This window comes from Dipodomys spectabilis, unplaced genomic scaffold (assembly GCF_019054845.1).
Source record: "Dipodomys spectabilis isolate Male_0828 unplaced genomic scaffold, ASM1905484v1 ptg000071l, whole genome shotgun sequence".
NCBI lineage: Eukaryota > Metazoa > Chordata > Mammalia > Rodentia > Heteromyidae > Dipodomys > Dipodomys spectabilis.
The window spans coordinates 3,932,612-3,948,084 of NW_024870748.1; the positions used below are offsets into that span (position 1 = coordinate 3,932,612).

Here is a 15,473-nt window from a genome sequence, read left to right on the forward strand (position 1 = left end):
AGTGGCACTGTATCTCAAAGTAGCAGAGGGCTAGCCTTGAGCTAAAAAGCTCAGGGACTGTGCCCATGCCCTGTCTTCAAGTCCAACAAGAAAGAAAGATATGAGAGAGAGAGAGAGAGAGAGAGAGAGAGAGAGAGAGAGAGAGAGAGAGAGAGAATGGAAGAAAGAAAGAAAGAAAGAAAGAAAGAAAGAAAGAAAGAAAGAAAGAAAGAAAGAAAGAAAGAAAGAAAGAAAGAAAGAAAGAAAGAAAGAAAGAAAAAGAAAGAAAGAAAGAAAGGGAAGAAAAGTGAAGGGAAGGGAAAGGAAGGAAGAAATGGAAAGGAAGGGAAGAAATGAAGGAAGGAAGAGAAGGAAGAAAGGAAGACTGATTAACCATTTTATTTTTTCTATAACAAGTAAATTTAGGGAAAGAATTGTCAGCACAAATCTACAAAAGTAACTATTTTCACCCATCTCACTTCTCATGAGCACAATGTAAAAAGGCACAGTGTACACTGCATACTTTAATCTTTGAAATTTACATTGACAGACTTATTGTTTTTATCTGAGTAGCAAACCTAAAATATTGAAGCAAAATGAAAGTTTGATTGTTACAGAGCTTCAAAGTTTTGAGATTTTTTAATGTTATTTTTCAAAGAATGATAGTGCCGAGTTATCACTCATTACTCAATACTCAGCCCAACAATTTGGAAAATACAACAATAACAGATGCTGTGGGTGACTGCAGTGCTCTGCCATTAGGTTGACTTGTGTTTTTTCATTTCAAGACTGGGAGAATTACCCACAGAGAGTTATAAAATAAAACAGAAGATTCAAAATTTTAATAAGGCACTATCTTGAATTTCTTACATTGAAGATACTTTTATCTCAGTCTGAATGTCCATGCTTATATATGGAAAGCACTCATACAAACATAAAATCCCTGTTCAGGTAAAGAAAATGAAATAGTTGCTACATCTTATGTATACAAAAGTGACACAAGTACACAAGTATCATTATTCAATTGAAGACTTGTAGGTATATATATATATATATATATATATATATATATATATATATATATATGTATATTATCTTCTCAGGAAAAAATAGATCCTTGTTTATGGAAGACTACTTTTACAATAGAAATTATTTCTTTTATGATCTCAGTCTTTTCTCTGAAAGATGTACCTTTGGTTTCTCAGAACAATATTATAAGGTTATAAATGTCAAAGTAAATAGATATGTGAAAATTGGCACTATGAGTAATGAAACTGAAGACAATATTGGTTGTCCAATTGATGATTTTGTGCATGTTAGTCTAAACCTTCTCAATGAATTAAACTATTTAGAGCTGCATCAACCAGCTATTATGGTATGTGCCAATTTTGTGATTAATTACTGGCTAGAAACAAGTGGAAAAGAAGATATATCAGCAATTTTAGCTATCATTTGTGTTTAATTTTATATTCTAGTATGTACTTTAGATATGTAATTGAAGAGTAATATGTTGTTTTTAACCCTTTGTGGGAGAAATTATGTAGATTAAAATACTGTTTATAATACCAGTAAAGTGTATGAAGAAATTTGTTCATTTGTAGTAGCAATGCTCTTTTTGTGAGAATGGAAACATTTATAAAGAATATTTCTCTTTTCTCTGTAGCTACAGAACCCAAACACCTTTGGGGAGTTCTGAGAGATTGTTTTCTGTTTGTTCACTCTACATAATAAAAAATTCATTTTTATCAGAGGTTAGATTAATATAGTAAGGACCAGTATTATTGTCAGTTCAAGTTCTCAAAATGGGAATGGAGTTGAATGTGATAGTGTGACAGGGAATGTATTGGTCAATTTCACAGGTAAAATGTCCTTTAACATTTAGAATTACAGTTGAGAATATGGTATTAATTTAAGATTAATAGATGTGTTAGATACATGCTGCAAACTAAAATTCTGGTCATATAATTAACAGAACTATCTTAGGAAATATTGATTGTGAATAGCTGAAGATGTATCAGGAAAGATTAAAGTGTACCAATATTGGTAGACATGGGTTTATGTCTTATTTTTTTCTCTATAAATGGATCAAAAACACACATGTACTGTACATGATCTCGGGCAATGTTTACATGATATCACTGTCCAAAAATTGATGAGCATGGAATGTTTAGTAAAGAAAAAACATACAATAATAGCTCTATTACATATTGGAAGGAAAAATTAATTTTTGAAAAAAATGAATAACTTTTATCTCTCTTGAAGAAAATAGTATAGCTGATTGCTATTTCAGTTGCTCTACTCAAGGTACCTCATGTGCTTGGTGCCACGTTCTTTTACTTAAGACTGACATCTGAGCAATCACAGTTTTCAGCAAGAAAGTTTGACTCTGTCTCTAAAATAACTAGTAAAAAGAGGCAGGTTGGAGTAATGGCTCAGTAGATCTAGCTCCAGTTGAGTCAGCAAAGTTGAGCAAGTAAAACCAAGCATATGCAAAGACCAGAATTCAAACTCTAGTACTAACAAAAACTCATCACCTGTATATACTACTTTTAGTTAATATGCTTATGTTCATATGAATATGACTATGGATATATTTGCATAAATATTTTAAATTTAAATCGAACTTCAGAGAGGAAGGAAATCGTGTCTTCATTTCTGTGAACCTGACTTCACTTAACATAGCTTTTTCAGGTCTATCAATTTCCCAGAAAATACCAAAATATTCTTCAATGGACCCAGAGAATGGATAGATATCACATACATACATACATACATACATACATATATAAAGACATATACACACACAGACATATATATATAGTATATATACACACACAGAAACCACACACACAAATGGAATTTTCTATGTCTATCATGGATTTTGCTAAATAGATGATTTTAAATTGCATCTCCATTTGAATATTTATTATTATCATCTTTTACTCTGATACCATTGATATATTTGCTTTACCAATCACCTGTCTATTTTCTCGTTGTCAATGAACTGCAAATTTATGAGAACTGGCTTGCTTATTTTCCATAGTATCCTTAGTATATAAAATACTATCTGATGTAAGGTTTGCATTAAAAAATTATTGTTGTTAGAGTAATTGCTTATGTAAGTCAGTTTAGTATTTGGGAGACTGAGAGAGGAGAATCATAAGGCCTAAGCCACACTTGTCTACTACAGAGACCATACTTAAATAAGGAAATCAAATAAATAAATAATAGTAAATAAGTGTTTGGTGAATGAGTAAAACAATAAGTATATGAAAGTACTGATTTTATTGTTACAAAAGCACAACTTACTATTTTTTTTATTGTGAAAATACCATACAGAGAGGTTACAATTACATGGGCAAGATAATGAGTACATTTCTGATCAAGCATTGTTGCTTCCTCTTTGTTTCCCCTTCCCATCCCTTCCAATCTCCGCCCCCTCCCACACAAACCCCCTCCCACCCAACCCTCTCCACCAGTCCCTATTCACCACCCCCCCCCCCCCCCCCCCCCCCCCCCCCCGCCCCCCCAAAGTTGTAAAGTTCGTTTTTCGACATAACGACTTGTACATTTCATTGTTGAATGGGTCCACCCTGTATCCCTATTTAAACGATTTGTTTTTTCCCTTCCCCCTCCACAAATTATACCAACATCAAATATAGTGAAAGCAGTGGTTATATCGTGAGGGAGGGACATAAAAAGCAACAGAGAAATCATCTTATAAATACATTAGAAACAATCACATGAAAGAAAAAAACATTTGAATACTTATATTGAAGTTCATTTCACCTAACATCAACTTATCTGACCTTTTTGCTCTGTCTCAGACATTTACTAGTTATTGCAAATAAGGGAAACCATGAGAACTATGTTTCTTTGGCCTGGCTTACTTCACTTAATATAATTTTTTCCAAGTCTTTCCATTTCCTAACAAATAGGGCAATGTCCTTCTTTCTGATGGAGGCACAGAATTCCATTGTGTATATATACCACATTTTCTTGATCCATTCATCTACTGAGGGGCATCTGGTTTGGTTCCATATCTTAGCTATGGTAAATAATGCTGAAATAAACACAGTTGTGCTGGTAGTTTTGTATGGAATTGCAGTGATTCTGAATGGCAAAGGACATAGCTAGCAAGATCAATAGAAAGCCCACTGATTGGGAGAAGATCTTCACTAGCCATACAATGCAAAAGGGGACAAGGGTCTCATATCTAAAATATACCTGGAACTCAAAAAATTAAATCGCCCCAACAAATCCTCAAAAAAACTACTGGCCAATAAATAAGTAGGCTAAAGACTTAAAGAGAAACTTCTCTGAAGAGGAAAGAAGGATGACCTATACAGACATGAGGAAATGCTCAACTTCTCTAGCCATAAAAGAAATGTATATCAATACAACATTGAGATACCACCCACCCCAGTTAGAATGGCTATAATTAAGAACTCTAATAACAACAGATGCTGGAGAGGATGTGGACAGAAGGGAACCCTACTGCATTGTTGGTGGGAGTGTAAACTTGTTTACCCACTTTGGAAAGTAGTATGGAGGTTCCTCAAAAGACTCCACATAGAGCTCCCCTATGGCCCAGCAATCTCACTTTTGGGCATTTGCCTAAAGTATCACAAACAAGACCATACTAAAGCTACCAGTACAATTATGTTTATTTATTTTTTAAATAATTTTTTATTGTGAAAATACTGTACAGAGGGTTTACAGTTACATGAGCAAGTTAATGATTACATATCTTATCAAGCATTGTTGCCTCCTCCTTCACTTTTCCCCTACCATCCTGTCCTTCCCACCTCTTCAACTACACCCCCCAATATCCTCCTTCCCACGTCCCCCTCTGCCTAAATAGTAAAGTTCGTTTTTCTACATAGCATCATGTACATCTCATTGTTGCAATGGGTCAATCTGTATCCCTATTTAAACATTTTGTTTATTCCCTTCCCCTCCCCAAATTATACCAACATCAAATACAGTGAAAACAGGGGTTATACCATGGGGGAAGGAAATACAAAGCAACAAAAAAATCACATGGTACATTATAAATACTTTAGAAACAATAGCAAGTAAGAAAAAAAACTACTTGTGCCCCAATCTTGGGGTTCCTTTTGCTTAACATCATCTTCTTTGAGCTTTTCTGCCTGTCCCAGACACATATTAGTTATGGCAAATAAGGGAAACCATAAGACCTAAGTTTCTTTGGGCCTGGCTTACTTCACTTAATATAATTTTCTCCAAGTCTTTCCATTTTCTAACAAATGGGGCAATGTCATTCTTTCTGATGGAGGCATAGAATTCCATTGTGTATATACACCACATTTTCTTGATCCATTCATCTACTGAGGGGCATCTACATTGGTTCCATATCTTAACTATGATAAATAATGCTGCAATAAACATAGCCGTGCTGGTAGCTTTATTATGGCCTTGTTTGTGATCATTTGGGTAAATGACCAAAAGTGCGATTGCTGGGTCATAGGGGAGCTCTATGTGGAGTCTTTTGAGGAACCTCCGTACTACTTTCCAAAGTGGTTGAACAAGTTTACACTCCTTGCAACAATGCAGTAAAGTTCCCTTCTGGCCACATCCCCTCCATTATCTGTTGTAAATTCCCCAACGACAAATCCTCAAAGAAACAAGCCGCGGAAATAAGAATGGCCAATAGACACATGAAGAAATGCTCAACCTCTCTAACCATAAAAGAAATGCAATTCAAAACAACATTGCAATTCCACCTCACTCCAGTTAGAATGGCTATAATCAAGAACTCTAATAACAACAACTTACTATTTTTAATTGCTCTTAACAATTCCTTAGTTGTTATGTTTGTAATTACAAGTATATGCAGATGACAGTATAAAAATTTCACATCTTGCCTTCTGCTGGTGGCTCATGCCTGTAATCCTAGCTACTCAGGAGGCTGAGATTTAAGGATCACCATTCAAAGCCAGCTCAGGCAGGAATTTCTGTGAGACTCTTATCTCCAATTAATCACCAGAAAACTGGGTGGCCCAGGCCCAGAATTCAAGCCCCATGACTGACAAAAAAATTCACATCTTAACATTCTAATATTTTTATACATTTCCTAATATCGACTTTAATAAAAATATTAACTGCTCATGGTAATTTGGGATGTTCATATCTTGAATTTTATATACACATAAATTTATTAGGTATTGAGGATTATTTTGTTGAAATATGAAACATACACAAAGTCCTAGTACAAACTTTATATTTCTTCATATTTTACCAACATTTTAATGAGGAACCCTGTAACTTTTTTACTAAAACATATCTTGAAATTTGTGGACATGAATGTGTGAATCTTTTCACCTGGCTTTTTAGTAAAATACAAAGTTTCTCAAATTAATAGTTCCTTAATTGAAGAGAATGGTTTGTTTCTCATGGTGTAATCTTCTTTCTAAATACCAACAAATTATATCCAGTATGTTTACAGTATAAATTACATCTCTATGTAAAAAGCCAGTCATTTTTTTCATTTTATATATTTTAGGCAGTTTGGGTAATTGTCATCCCTTGTAGTAAAACATAAATATTTTGTCTCTGTATGTTCTGAAGCAGTTCAAAATTAAATATTACATGACAACATTTAATGATTTTCTAATGAAAACATTGAGCCTATGTTGTGTGTATTAAGCATATGAAATTCTTTGATGAGTGGATAGATTTCTATTGATATATTCACAACTTTCTAGCTGTAGTATTCCAATCCTGTGTCATGTTTCTTTCTCCAAAACTGAGCTATCTTTTAGTGAAATTTTACATGCACCAGTCTAAGAAGTAAGTATATACCTATGCTTGCTTTTTCAGTTCTCTTTGTAACTGTGTTTTTAAAAATCATAATCCTGAAAAAGTGACATCTTCCCTTTAATACCTACATTGCTCTTTGACACTGGAGAAAAATGTGGAAATATACACTAGTTGCATTAGGGTAGGGACTGAAACACAGAGCATGTATAACAGTCTATGAGATAATGAACTACAAGGATTAGACTCCCAGTCTTTGAATGGTGGTCAGGGATTTTGGAGTGAGCAGGGTGTTGGAAAATCTGCAGGTATCACACACTGTTAGAATAACTTTTTGTGAAGCTTTGCTGTGTGAGCCAGATCTAGATTTTCATTACTCAAAAAGCTATTCACAGGTGGACAGTAACAAATCTTAATTAGAGAATTTTTTGAGCAGTCCTAAGAGATCCTAAAATAATATTTAGGGAGGGAGCTTATCTTGCAGAAAATCTCATCTTTATGACTTTGAGATGAGGACTAAAATCATTATAATTTAATATTAAAGAATTTTTTTGTCTAGGGCTGATGAGGTCACCACCTTTGGGAAAACATTCTCAAATTGAATTGGTCACCCACTATTTGTATAAATTATGCCGAAGTTAGGTCTTTTTATATGTTGCTACTACTTTTTCATTCAAGACAGAACCTGAGTAGCCAGCTAAATTATTTGATTTTATTCACTCTGTACAAGAAATATCAAATATTACTTGTCATTTTATTTCTTTTCATATTTTCTATTAAATATCTTGCTGTGTATACCTACCTCCAATATCCAAGTTCAGACTCTCATTTTCTTCTCAGATTTTCTTCAGTGAAATCTGATGCATTTTATATAATTGAAACCATCGTGAAATAAATTAAAAAACCCAACTTGATCCAACTAAATATCTAAGGAAGGTAGTCATGTGTAGTCATCTCTTGATATGGGAGTATAAACTGTAGGTGGTCTTTTCTTTTTGTTTGGCAGTATTTTTAATGTTTGCCCTCATTTTCTTGATGACTTCCATTATTTTTATGTTTGTTTTAGAATTGCTTTTTCCTCTGACCACAAATCTAATTAACTCCACTACAGTTGCCTAGAAAGAAAGTATCAAGATCAGGTGATATTGGTTTGGCAAACCGCACATCATTTGATGATACACTGTTGGAAGAGTTGTGATAATACAGGTGTGCATAAATTGATTGTGGGAGGTTAAGTTGGAATGGATTCATTGGAGGGTGATTTGAAAATGGTCCATAATTATAATATAAACTTATTGACCCAGAAATTTTATTTCTAGGAACTTATCCCACAGATCTATTTATACATGTACAAAAATATGTACCTACCTCAGAGTATGGTGCCAAATATAGTGACATAAAAACAAGTACCAACTGTGCTCATTAGGGTTATAGTGAACGACTATTGTGGTATGCTATGCAATAAAAATTAACTACCTAGGTTTGTAGGGTAAAGGATCTACAGGATTTTGCAATTTAAAATCTATCTATATATCTTTCTATCTATCTACTTATGGATCTATGGATATATATGTATAAGTACATTGTATATTATAGCTATATATGTATGTATATATATTCACATATGAGATTTGGGTATGAGACTTCACTATACATCCTATATACCGTATGTTTTTTTACATACACACACACACACACACACACACACACACACACGAAGTAACAAATACACAAACATGTGTGAGAAAGACATTATATGTACATGCATGTTTGTGTTAGTGAAAACACTATTAACTTATTTTTATAAACCCCAAAATAAATATGCTATTTAATCTTTCATCTAGTAAATCTATGTTACTTCCTCAAAACCAAATACACATAATAATGTGTGCACAGCTGTTTTATTTTATCCTTACTTTCTCTCTTAGAAAAGTTTTAGTTTGATGAATGCATTCCTAGAAAGGCAATTGAAAAGTAGGTTATATACTTAACCCTTTAAAAACAACTCCTTAGTTACTAAGATAATGAATAAACTTTATTTTTTCTGCAAGAAATCACACACATTCATAACTCAATCAAATACAAGAATTATCCACGTCTTCAATTAAAAAGACAATAACAAATTAAGACATCAAATCCACCTACTCTGAGCGCACCTGCTGGCCTTTCACTGTAAATAGCTACATGAATGGTGTTACATGAACTTACAGAAATGTTTATCTGCAAAATACCTTCTTACTTTTCCTGGCACATGTAGCTCAGCTTTGATTTGTTATAAAGTTCTGTAGTATGAATGCTATCCAGGAAAGGAGCAGCTTTATACAGAAGATTTAGGGCCTGAGGATGGTGCTCAAGATTTGCTGAATAATTAAAATAGTTGATTAACAGTATAACAGTATAAATTTCATTATAAAGTTCTTCAACCAAGATAATATACTTCAAAAATATTTAATGCCCAAAGATATTCAGACAAGATATGCTGATCTTCCTACACCCAAACACTTCCCTAATTGTAACACTTTAGGACTGCATTTTCTAGAGTAGGGCTATAAATGGCGTAGGGCTTCTCAGACAATCCCAAAAGACACTTTTATACACACATTTTAAAAAATCCACACATTTGAAATGTATAGAAGACCTGGACATATTATTAGAATATTAAATTGTATTAAGAACAGGACTGCAAGAGCTTAAAGAAAGAGCAGGTGTATGTCACTCAGAAAAAAGAAATGAAACAGAATTTATACTTATCTGGAATTCTTTATTTCTCCTCCTTGGGGAGAAGATGTTGAAAAATATGAAAGCCAAGTTTTGATTGCCAACATGACTATTTGTTCTCTCCTGTCGCTGACTCTCTCTCCCTCCCTGTTTCTCCCTCTCACCTCTCTTCTCTCCTTTCTCTGTGCCTAATATACTAAGTTGAGCCAATTCTCCTTGGAAAACAAAAGACACACAGTGTTACCAAAAAAAAAAAAAAAAACCCACAAGTGCATCAAGAGGAAAGTGAGGCTAATCTAAAAGGTAAATCTGTGTCCTTTGATGAGGAAGCAGTCATCCTTAGCTCCAGAGGCCTGCATAGTTCCCGTGGAGGCCTGAAGGAAGTGGGCCCCCAGCCACGAAGAGCTTCATCTCTGGCCAGTTATAGCAGTGGGTGTACAGTGCATTTGGGAATTCCTCCATGCCACCAAAGTAGTTTACCCAGAGGTCATCGTGGTTGAGCCAGCCTCTGCCGCAAGTGAGTTTCAGCTTTCTTCCTGCAGGTCTAGGAAAGGAGTCTGGACTAGCTGATGACTTCTCCTCTAAAAATTTCTGGGTGCGGATATCATAAAAAAGCAGAGCACCATGGCCTGTGCCCACAGTGATGATGTTTTGGTAGAAGCTCAATGAGCGCACACCTGTGCCACCCTCTCGGGAACACAAGGGTCTGATGTTCTGCTGGCGTTGCCGTGGATCTAGGAAAGAGACATGAGACTGGGAGCCCACCCCGTATAAAGACAAGTCATTGCAATAAGTCAGACACACGTTCTCTCGGCAGTATGGCAATCTGATGGAGAGCAGCCGGGACAGGTTGCTTCGGGCTTTCCACAGGTGGAAATACCCATCCAAGGACACTGCTCCCAGCTCCTGGTTTCTACCACTGAAAGCCAGGGCTCTCACCTTTTGATTCCCTGGATTGGTGGTGGTTCTGGGGATGGCTTCCACATCTCTAGGATGGATGTGAGTATACGTGGGAATCTCTTCATCACCATACCAGGCCACGTTGTCATTGACCAGGTCAGGGTCCACCCGCCAGAGAGCCACGGTGCCATCCCGGGATCCAGTGACGGCCACAGTGTCACTCATCCAGGCGATGGCGAAGATCCAGTCCTGGTGACCTTGGCGGTCACCGAGGCACACAGGGTCGAGAGTGGGCAGCTGGTAGACTGCCAGGCTGTTGGGGTTTTCACCCCCCGTGGCCAAAAGAGTCTTGGAAGGATTCAGCTCTATGGCATGGATGCCACAGGTGGCTTGGTCCTGGGCCATATTGGAGTTCTTATCCTGCAGCAGTGGGAGGTGCGTGATGTGGCCCGAATGCACATCCACCACAAAAAGCGTGTTGCACTTGGTGCCGCACACCACCTGCCTGGCATTCAGCCACTGAGAGGCGAACACCTTGTTCAGGGTGCCCAGGAACAGCTGGTGTTCGCGCAGCATCTCGGGCAGCCTCTGCACCACGTAGCCACTCATGCTGCCCTCGAAGCCCTGAACCTTGGCGAAGCCCCGCGCGCCCACCTCGCGGTGTTTCAGGTAGTGCACCAAGGAGCGCCGCACCTCCTGTCGCTTCTGCCGCTTAGCCACCACCAGCCCTTCTCCCTGGCCCACCGCCCCGGAGCCCAGCGATGAAGAGGAGCACCCGGCTCCCGCCTCGATCGCGGTTGCTTTCCGCTTCCTGCTGCTACCTGTTTGCTGTGGGGCCATGGTGGGCGGCGGGCGGGCGGCAGCTGCTGCTGCTGCGCGGCGGCGGCGACGGCGCGTGGCACCCGTGTTAGCCGTGGCGGCGACGAGGATGGCGGCTTGCCCGCGTCACCCTGGACTACGGAGTCTCAATGGTCAGGAGGTCGGTTGATCGCGGGACAGCGGGTCTACTGACTCTAAGATGCGTTGGCGGCAAAGGAGGAAAAAGCAGTGGCCCCGTGTAGGAAGCTTGGTTGGAAGGAGTGGAGCGCAGGCGGACACGGCGGCGAGAGAGTGGAGCCTGCAGCCAGGACTCGGCGGCGAGAGGGAGGCTGCAGAGCGGACCTAGGCGAGGGCGGGAAGTGCGGTCGTCTGGGAGGTGCTGGGAAAGTCTGTGGAGAGTGAGGACTATGTAGGGGACCTGAGGGTGAGAGGAGGAGGCAGTGGGAGGGACTGACAGGCGGGCGTGGGGTGCTGGGTAAAGCACACAGGGCAGGGTGGGGGTAGGGAGGAAAGACAGGGGGATGGCCAGATGGGGTGAACATGAGAAACTGGGGGAAAGTCATCAAGTGCCAGCGTTCTGGGCTCCCCAATATCCAACCCAAGGCCTTTCCCCACCATAATAACAGCAAATAGCCTTAAAAATCCCTACTGGAATAAAATCCGAAATTTAAAATTAAAAAAAAAATTAGGAACTTTGACCAGGATCTGTAGTAGAAACAAATATGTAATTGGTGTCATCCGGGGACAGCTTGACTAAGGGAATGTTTGCAAGGGACAAGGAGACCCCTTTGGGCTAGTTCCCTTCTGTGAGCCCCTCTACTGGTGAATTTGAAAAAAATGTAATTTGTTTCCCTCCTCCTCCTTTTCCCTTCTTCCTTCCCCCACCCCTCTTTCTGTCTCTTTCTCTTTCTCTCTGTCTCTCTCTGTCTCTGTCTCACTCTCTCTCTCTCTGTCCCTCTCTCTCTCTCTCTGTCCCTCGTCCTTCTCTTCCTCTTCCTCCTCCTCCTCCTATGTCTTTTCCACTTCTGAAATTGAGGTCCCTGAGCTCCTCTGCTTTAATCTCTGGATGATGTCATTCAAAAGCTGACTAGTAGATGATAGCCTGCAGCACTTCCAGGCAGGTTTCAGCAGGGGAACATTTTGGTCAGAAGCAGCCTCAGGACTTAAAAAAGCTGCAACAGGGATGTGGGTGAGAGTGTGGGGTTAGGAGGAGTGAAGAGAAATATGTTCCTCTATGGTAGTGACGTCTGTCGAAGCTCAACACTCTGGATTGATGGTGAGATGGAGAGAGGAAGAGGTCCCAGAAAGAACTTTCCGTCCACAAGACCAGTGAAAGGAAATGCAGCAGAAAGGTCCTCTAAGGTCTTACGATGGGACCCTGAGGAACATACAGGATTTCTATTGTTTCTCCTCTACTGAGAAAGAACTTTCCAGACGAATAACTGGGACACAAAGGTGAGGGTATAGACATTTCAGGCCTGGGCTTCTCAGCCTCAAGAGTCAGCTGCACCACATAAGCTTGATATCTTCAAGACGGCTAAAGTAGTGGCAGACCTACACGGAGGCATGCTTAGTTAACATTCCATTATGAGGCTATGGCCCATACCAAAGCTTTGTAAAATCAGTTCTCCTTCAGAAAAATGTCTGCTGACTTACTTACTTCACACTTACCCAGTGTGAATTAACTGTTCTAATCAACAGAGGAAATTTTGAAGCTTTTTATTGCTGCTCTTTTTCTATTGTTCAGAGGCTTCACTCCTCTTGCAAACTTACTTTAAGTGTTGCAACTCCAGGCACAAAATCCATTAGTTCATCTCACCAATACAGTTCAATTGCTGCATGTAGATGCCCAACCCTGTCAATTTCCCTCCCAACGTGTATAGTCTGTTATAGCCACAGGAGAGTGAAGAGAAAAATAGTGTCTAATTCATTACAAGTGATATTACTACTGTAAGTTTTTTCAATGTTTATATGCTAATTGTAAGATTAAAGTTGATAGAATGTCTGCTGAGAAAATAGGTAATATGTAAGAATTCATGGCATAGATTTTCCTGTTGTGATAGATCAAAATATGCTGGAAGTTTTAGGATCTATCAGTCTGTTTGATTGTATAATTGCATATACATATTCCATTTGTAAAAACAAATAATAAGCAAATACTTAATAAAACCTATTTGAGCCATGTACTGGATGACTGGTGAAATGCTAAATGATTTGTGTAATTTTCTTTCTTTTGCCAGTACTGGGACTTGAACTCAGAGCCTGGGAACTGTCCCTGAGCTTCTTTTGCTCAAGGCTAGCACTCTACCAATTGGGCCACAGCACTACTTCCAGCTTTTTCTGTTTATGTGGTACTGAGGAATCGAACCAAGGGCTTCATACATACTGGGAAAGCACTCTACCACTAAGCCAACTTCCCAACCTGATTTGTGTAAATTTAATGTCACGATAATTTTAAAAGGTGGATTTTATTTTTCTTTCATCTTTTAAGATAAGAGAATCTGCTGAGAAAGGTTACCAACGCTTCTATGATCAGAGCTACTAAACACAAGTTAATGAGAATCCCTATCTGAATATAACACCTTTGTGAATTACTCCTATATTACTCAATAAATGATTTTTTTGTTTCTTTCTCTTGAGAACCATATAATACATATAAATTGGACCATATTGTCACATTTAGGGTGGGTTTGTGTGTGTGTGTGTGTGTGTGTGTGTGTGTGTGTGTGTGTGTGTGTGTATGTGCCAGTCCTGGGTCTTAAACTGAGGGCCTATCCCTAAGCTTTTTTGGCTCAAAGGTAGCACTCTATTGGAGATAAGAGTCTCAGAGGCTTTCCTACACTGCATTGCTTTGAACACCTCATATCTCAGTCTACTGAGTAACTAGAATTCCAGGTATGAGCCAACAACACCTGACTAGAATATATATATATATATATATATATATAAAGTTTATATATATATAAACTTTATATATATATAAAGTTTATATATATATATGTATATAAACTTTATTGTTGGTAAAAATAACCATAAAATTTTTTGTACCTTTCTAATATAAATATTCAATATTTAGCTATCATGATGTGTTTCTCCATATTCAGATTACTATTTTGTATTGCTAAATGAAATGTGTTCATCTAACTTGAAAATTCTCTGTTTTCAAATTTCCCTGAGCATGTGATGATGTGAAACAATGTCCAAAAAGAAGAAAGGCAAGTGATGTTCAGATATGAACAGTTGCATATATAAACTTGCAATTTTGAATTTCTGTCTGTACTTTTTGATTGCTCCTAGTTTTAGAAGAACACAGTGTTTTCTAGTGTGTATTGCCATAAACACAGTATTTATTGTTGATGTTGCAGATGCAATAACAAAGTGATAAAAATTTCAGGAATCTGTGTACATTTCTGGGCCTCCACTCCTTTCTTGTCTTATTTCTGAAGGCCACTGTGACTGTGAGAGTAAAATTGTATCAGTCTTACCAGTGTCTTTGTGTTCTTTTGCTTCAAATTAGCCCATCTTTCACCCTATTTCAGTTACCACTTCTCCATTGGATGATATCTTATGGGACTGGTTTTAGGGATGTCTCATGTTTCTCCTTATTACATTTATATTTTAAAATTTTCATCATGTTGTAAGTGATTGAAGAGATTCATGAATGTTTTTACTTCTTTTGCATAATAATATAGTCGTAATCACGGAGTAAATCATTTATAAATCTATTTTTTTTCCTTTGCAATCATGGATCAACTGTTCTGTTGAACACCACTGGTACTTTTTTTTTTTTTTTGTCAGTCATGGGGCCTGGACTCTGGGTCTGGGTGCTGTCCCTCATCTCTTCAACTCAAGTCTAGCACTCTATCACTTGAGCCACAGTGCCACTTCAGGCTTTTTCTGCTTATGTGGGGCTGAGGAATTGAACCCAGGCCCTCATGCATGCGAGGCAAGCACTCCCCCACTGAGCTACCTTCCCAACCCCCAAATAAATGTTTTAAATAAAAGTACTTGATATACAGAAACTGAAGGATTGTAATTGAATTGTAATAAAGCACATTTTTAATTAATTTTATTTTCTTTTTTGTCAGTCGTGGGGCTTGAACTCTGGGCTTGGGCTCTGTCCCTTAGCTCTTCAGTTCCAGGCAAGAGTTCTGCTGCTTGAGCTACCGCGCCACTTCTGGTTTTCTAGTTGTTTATTGGAGATAAGAGTCTCATAGACTTTTCTGCCCAAGCTGGCTTTGAACAGTGATCCTCAGATCTCAGCCTCCTGAGTAGCT

The 15,473-nt window shown here is 38.2% G+C and overlaps 1 protein-coding gene across 1 annotated transcript; it reads right to left on the reverse strand.

Annotated features, from left to right (window-relative positions):
* Window positions 1-9,816: 9,816 nt before the first annotated feature.
* LOC122109978 (DDB1- and CUL4-associated factor 12-like protein 2) lies at window positions 9,817-11,220 on the reverse strand. The gene has a single exon (XM_042682453.1). The coding sequence runs from the start codon at window positions 11,215-11,217 to the stop codon at window positions 9,817-9,819; it is 1,401 nt and encodes a 466-aa protein (XP_042538387.1). The 5' UTR covers window positions 11,218-11,220.
* Window positions 11,221-15,473: the final 4,253 nt, after the last annotated feature.

What these genes read in the sequence shown, in the direction of transcription:
- LOC122109978 (XM_042682453.1), bottom strand. Translation starts at nt 11,217, where the DNA reads ATGGCCCCACAGCAAACAGGTAGCAGCAGGAAGCGGAAAGCAACCGCG.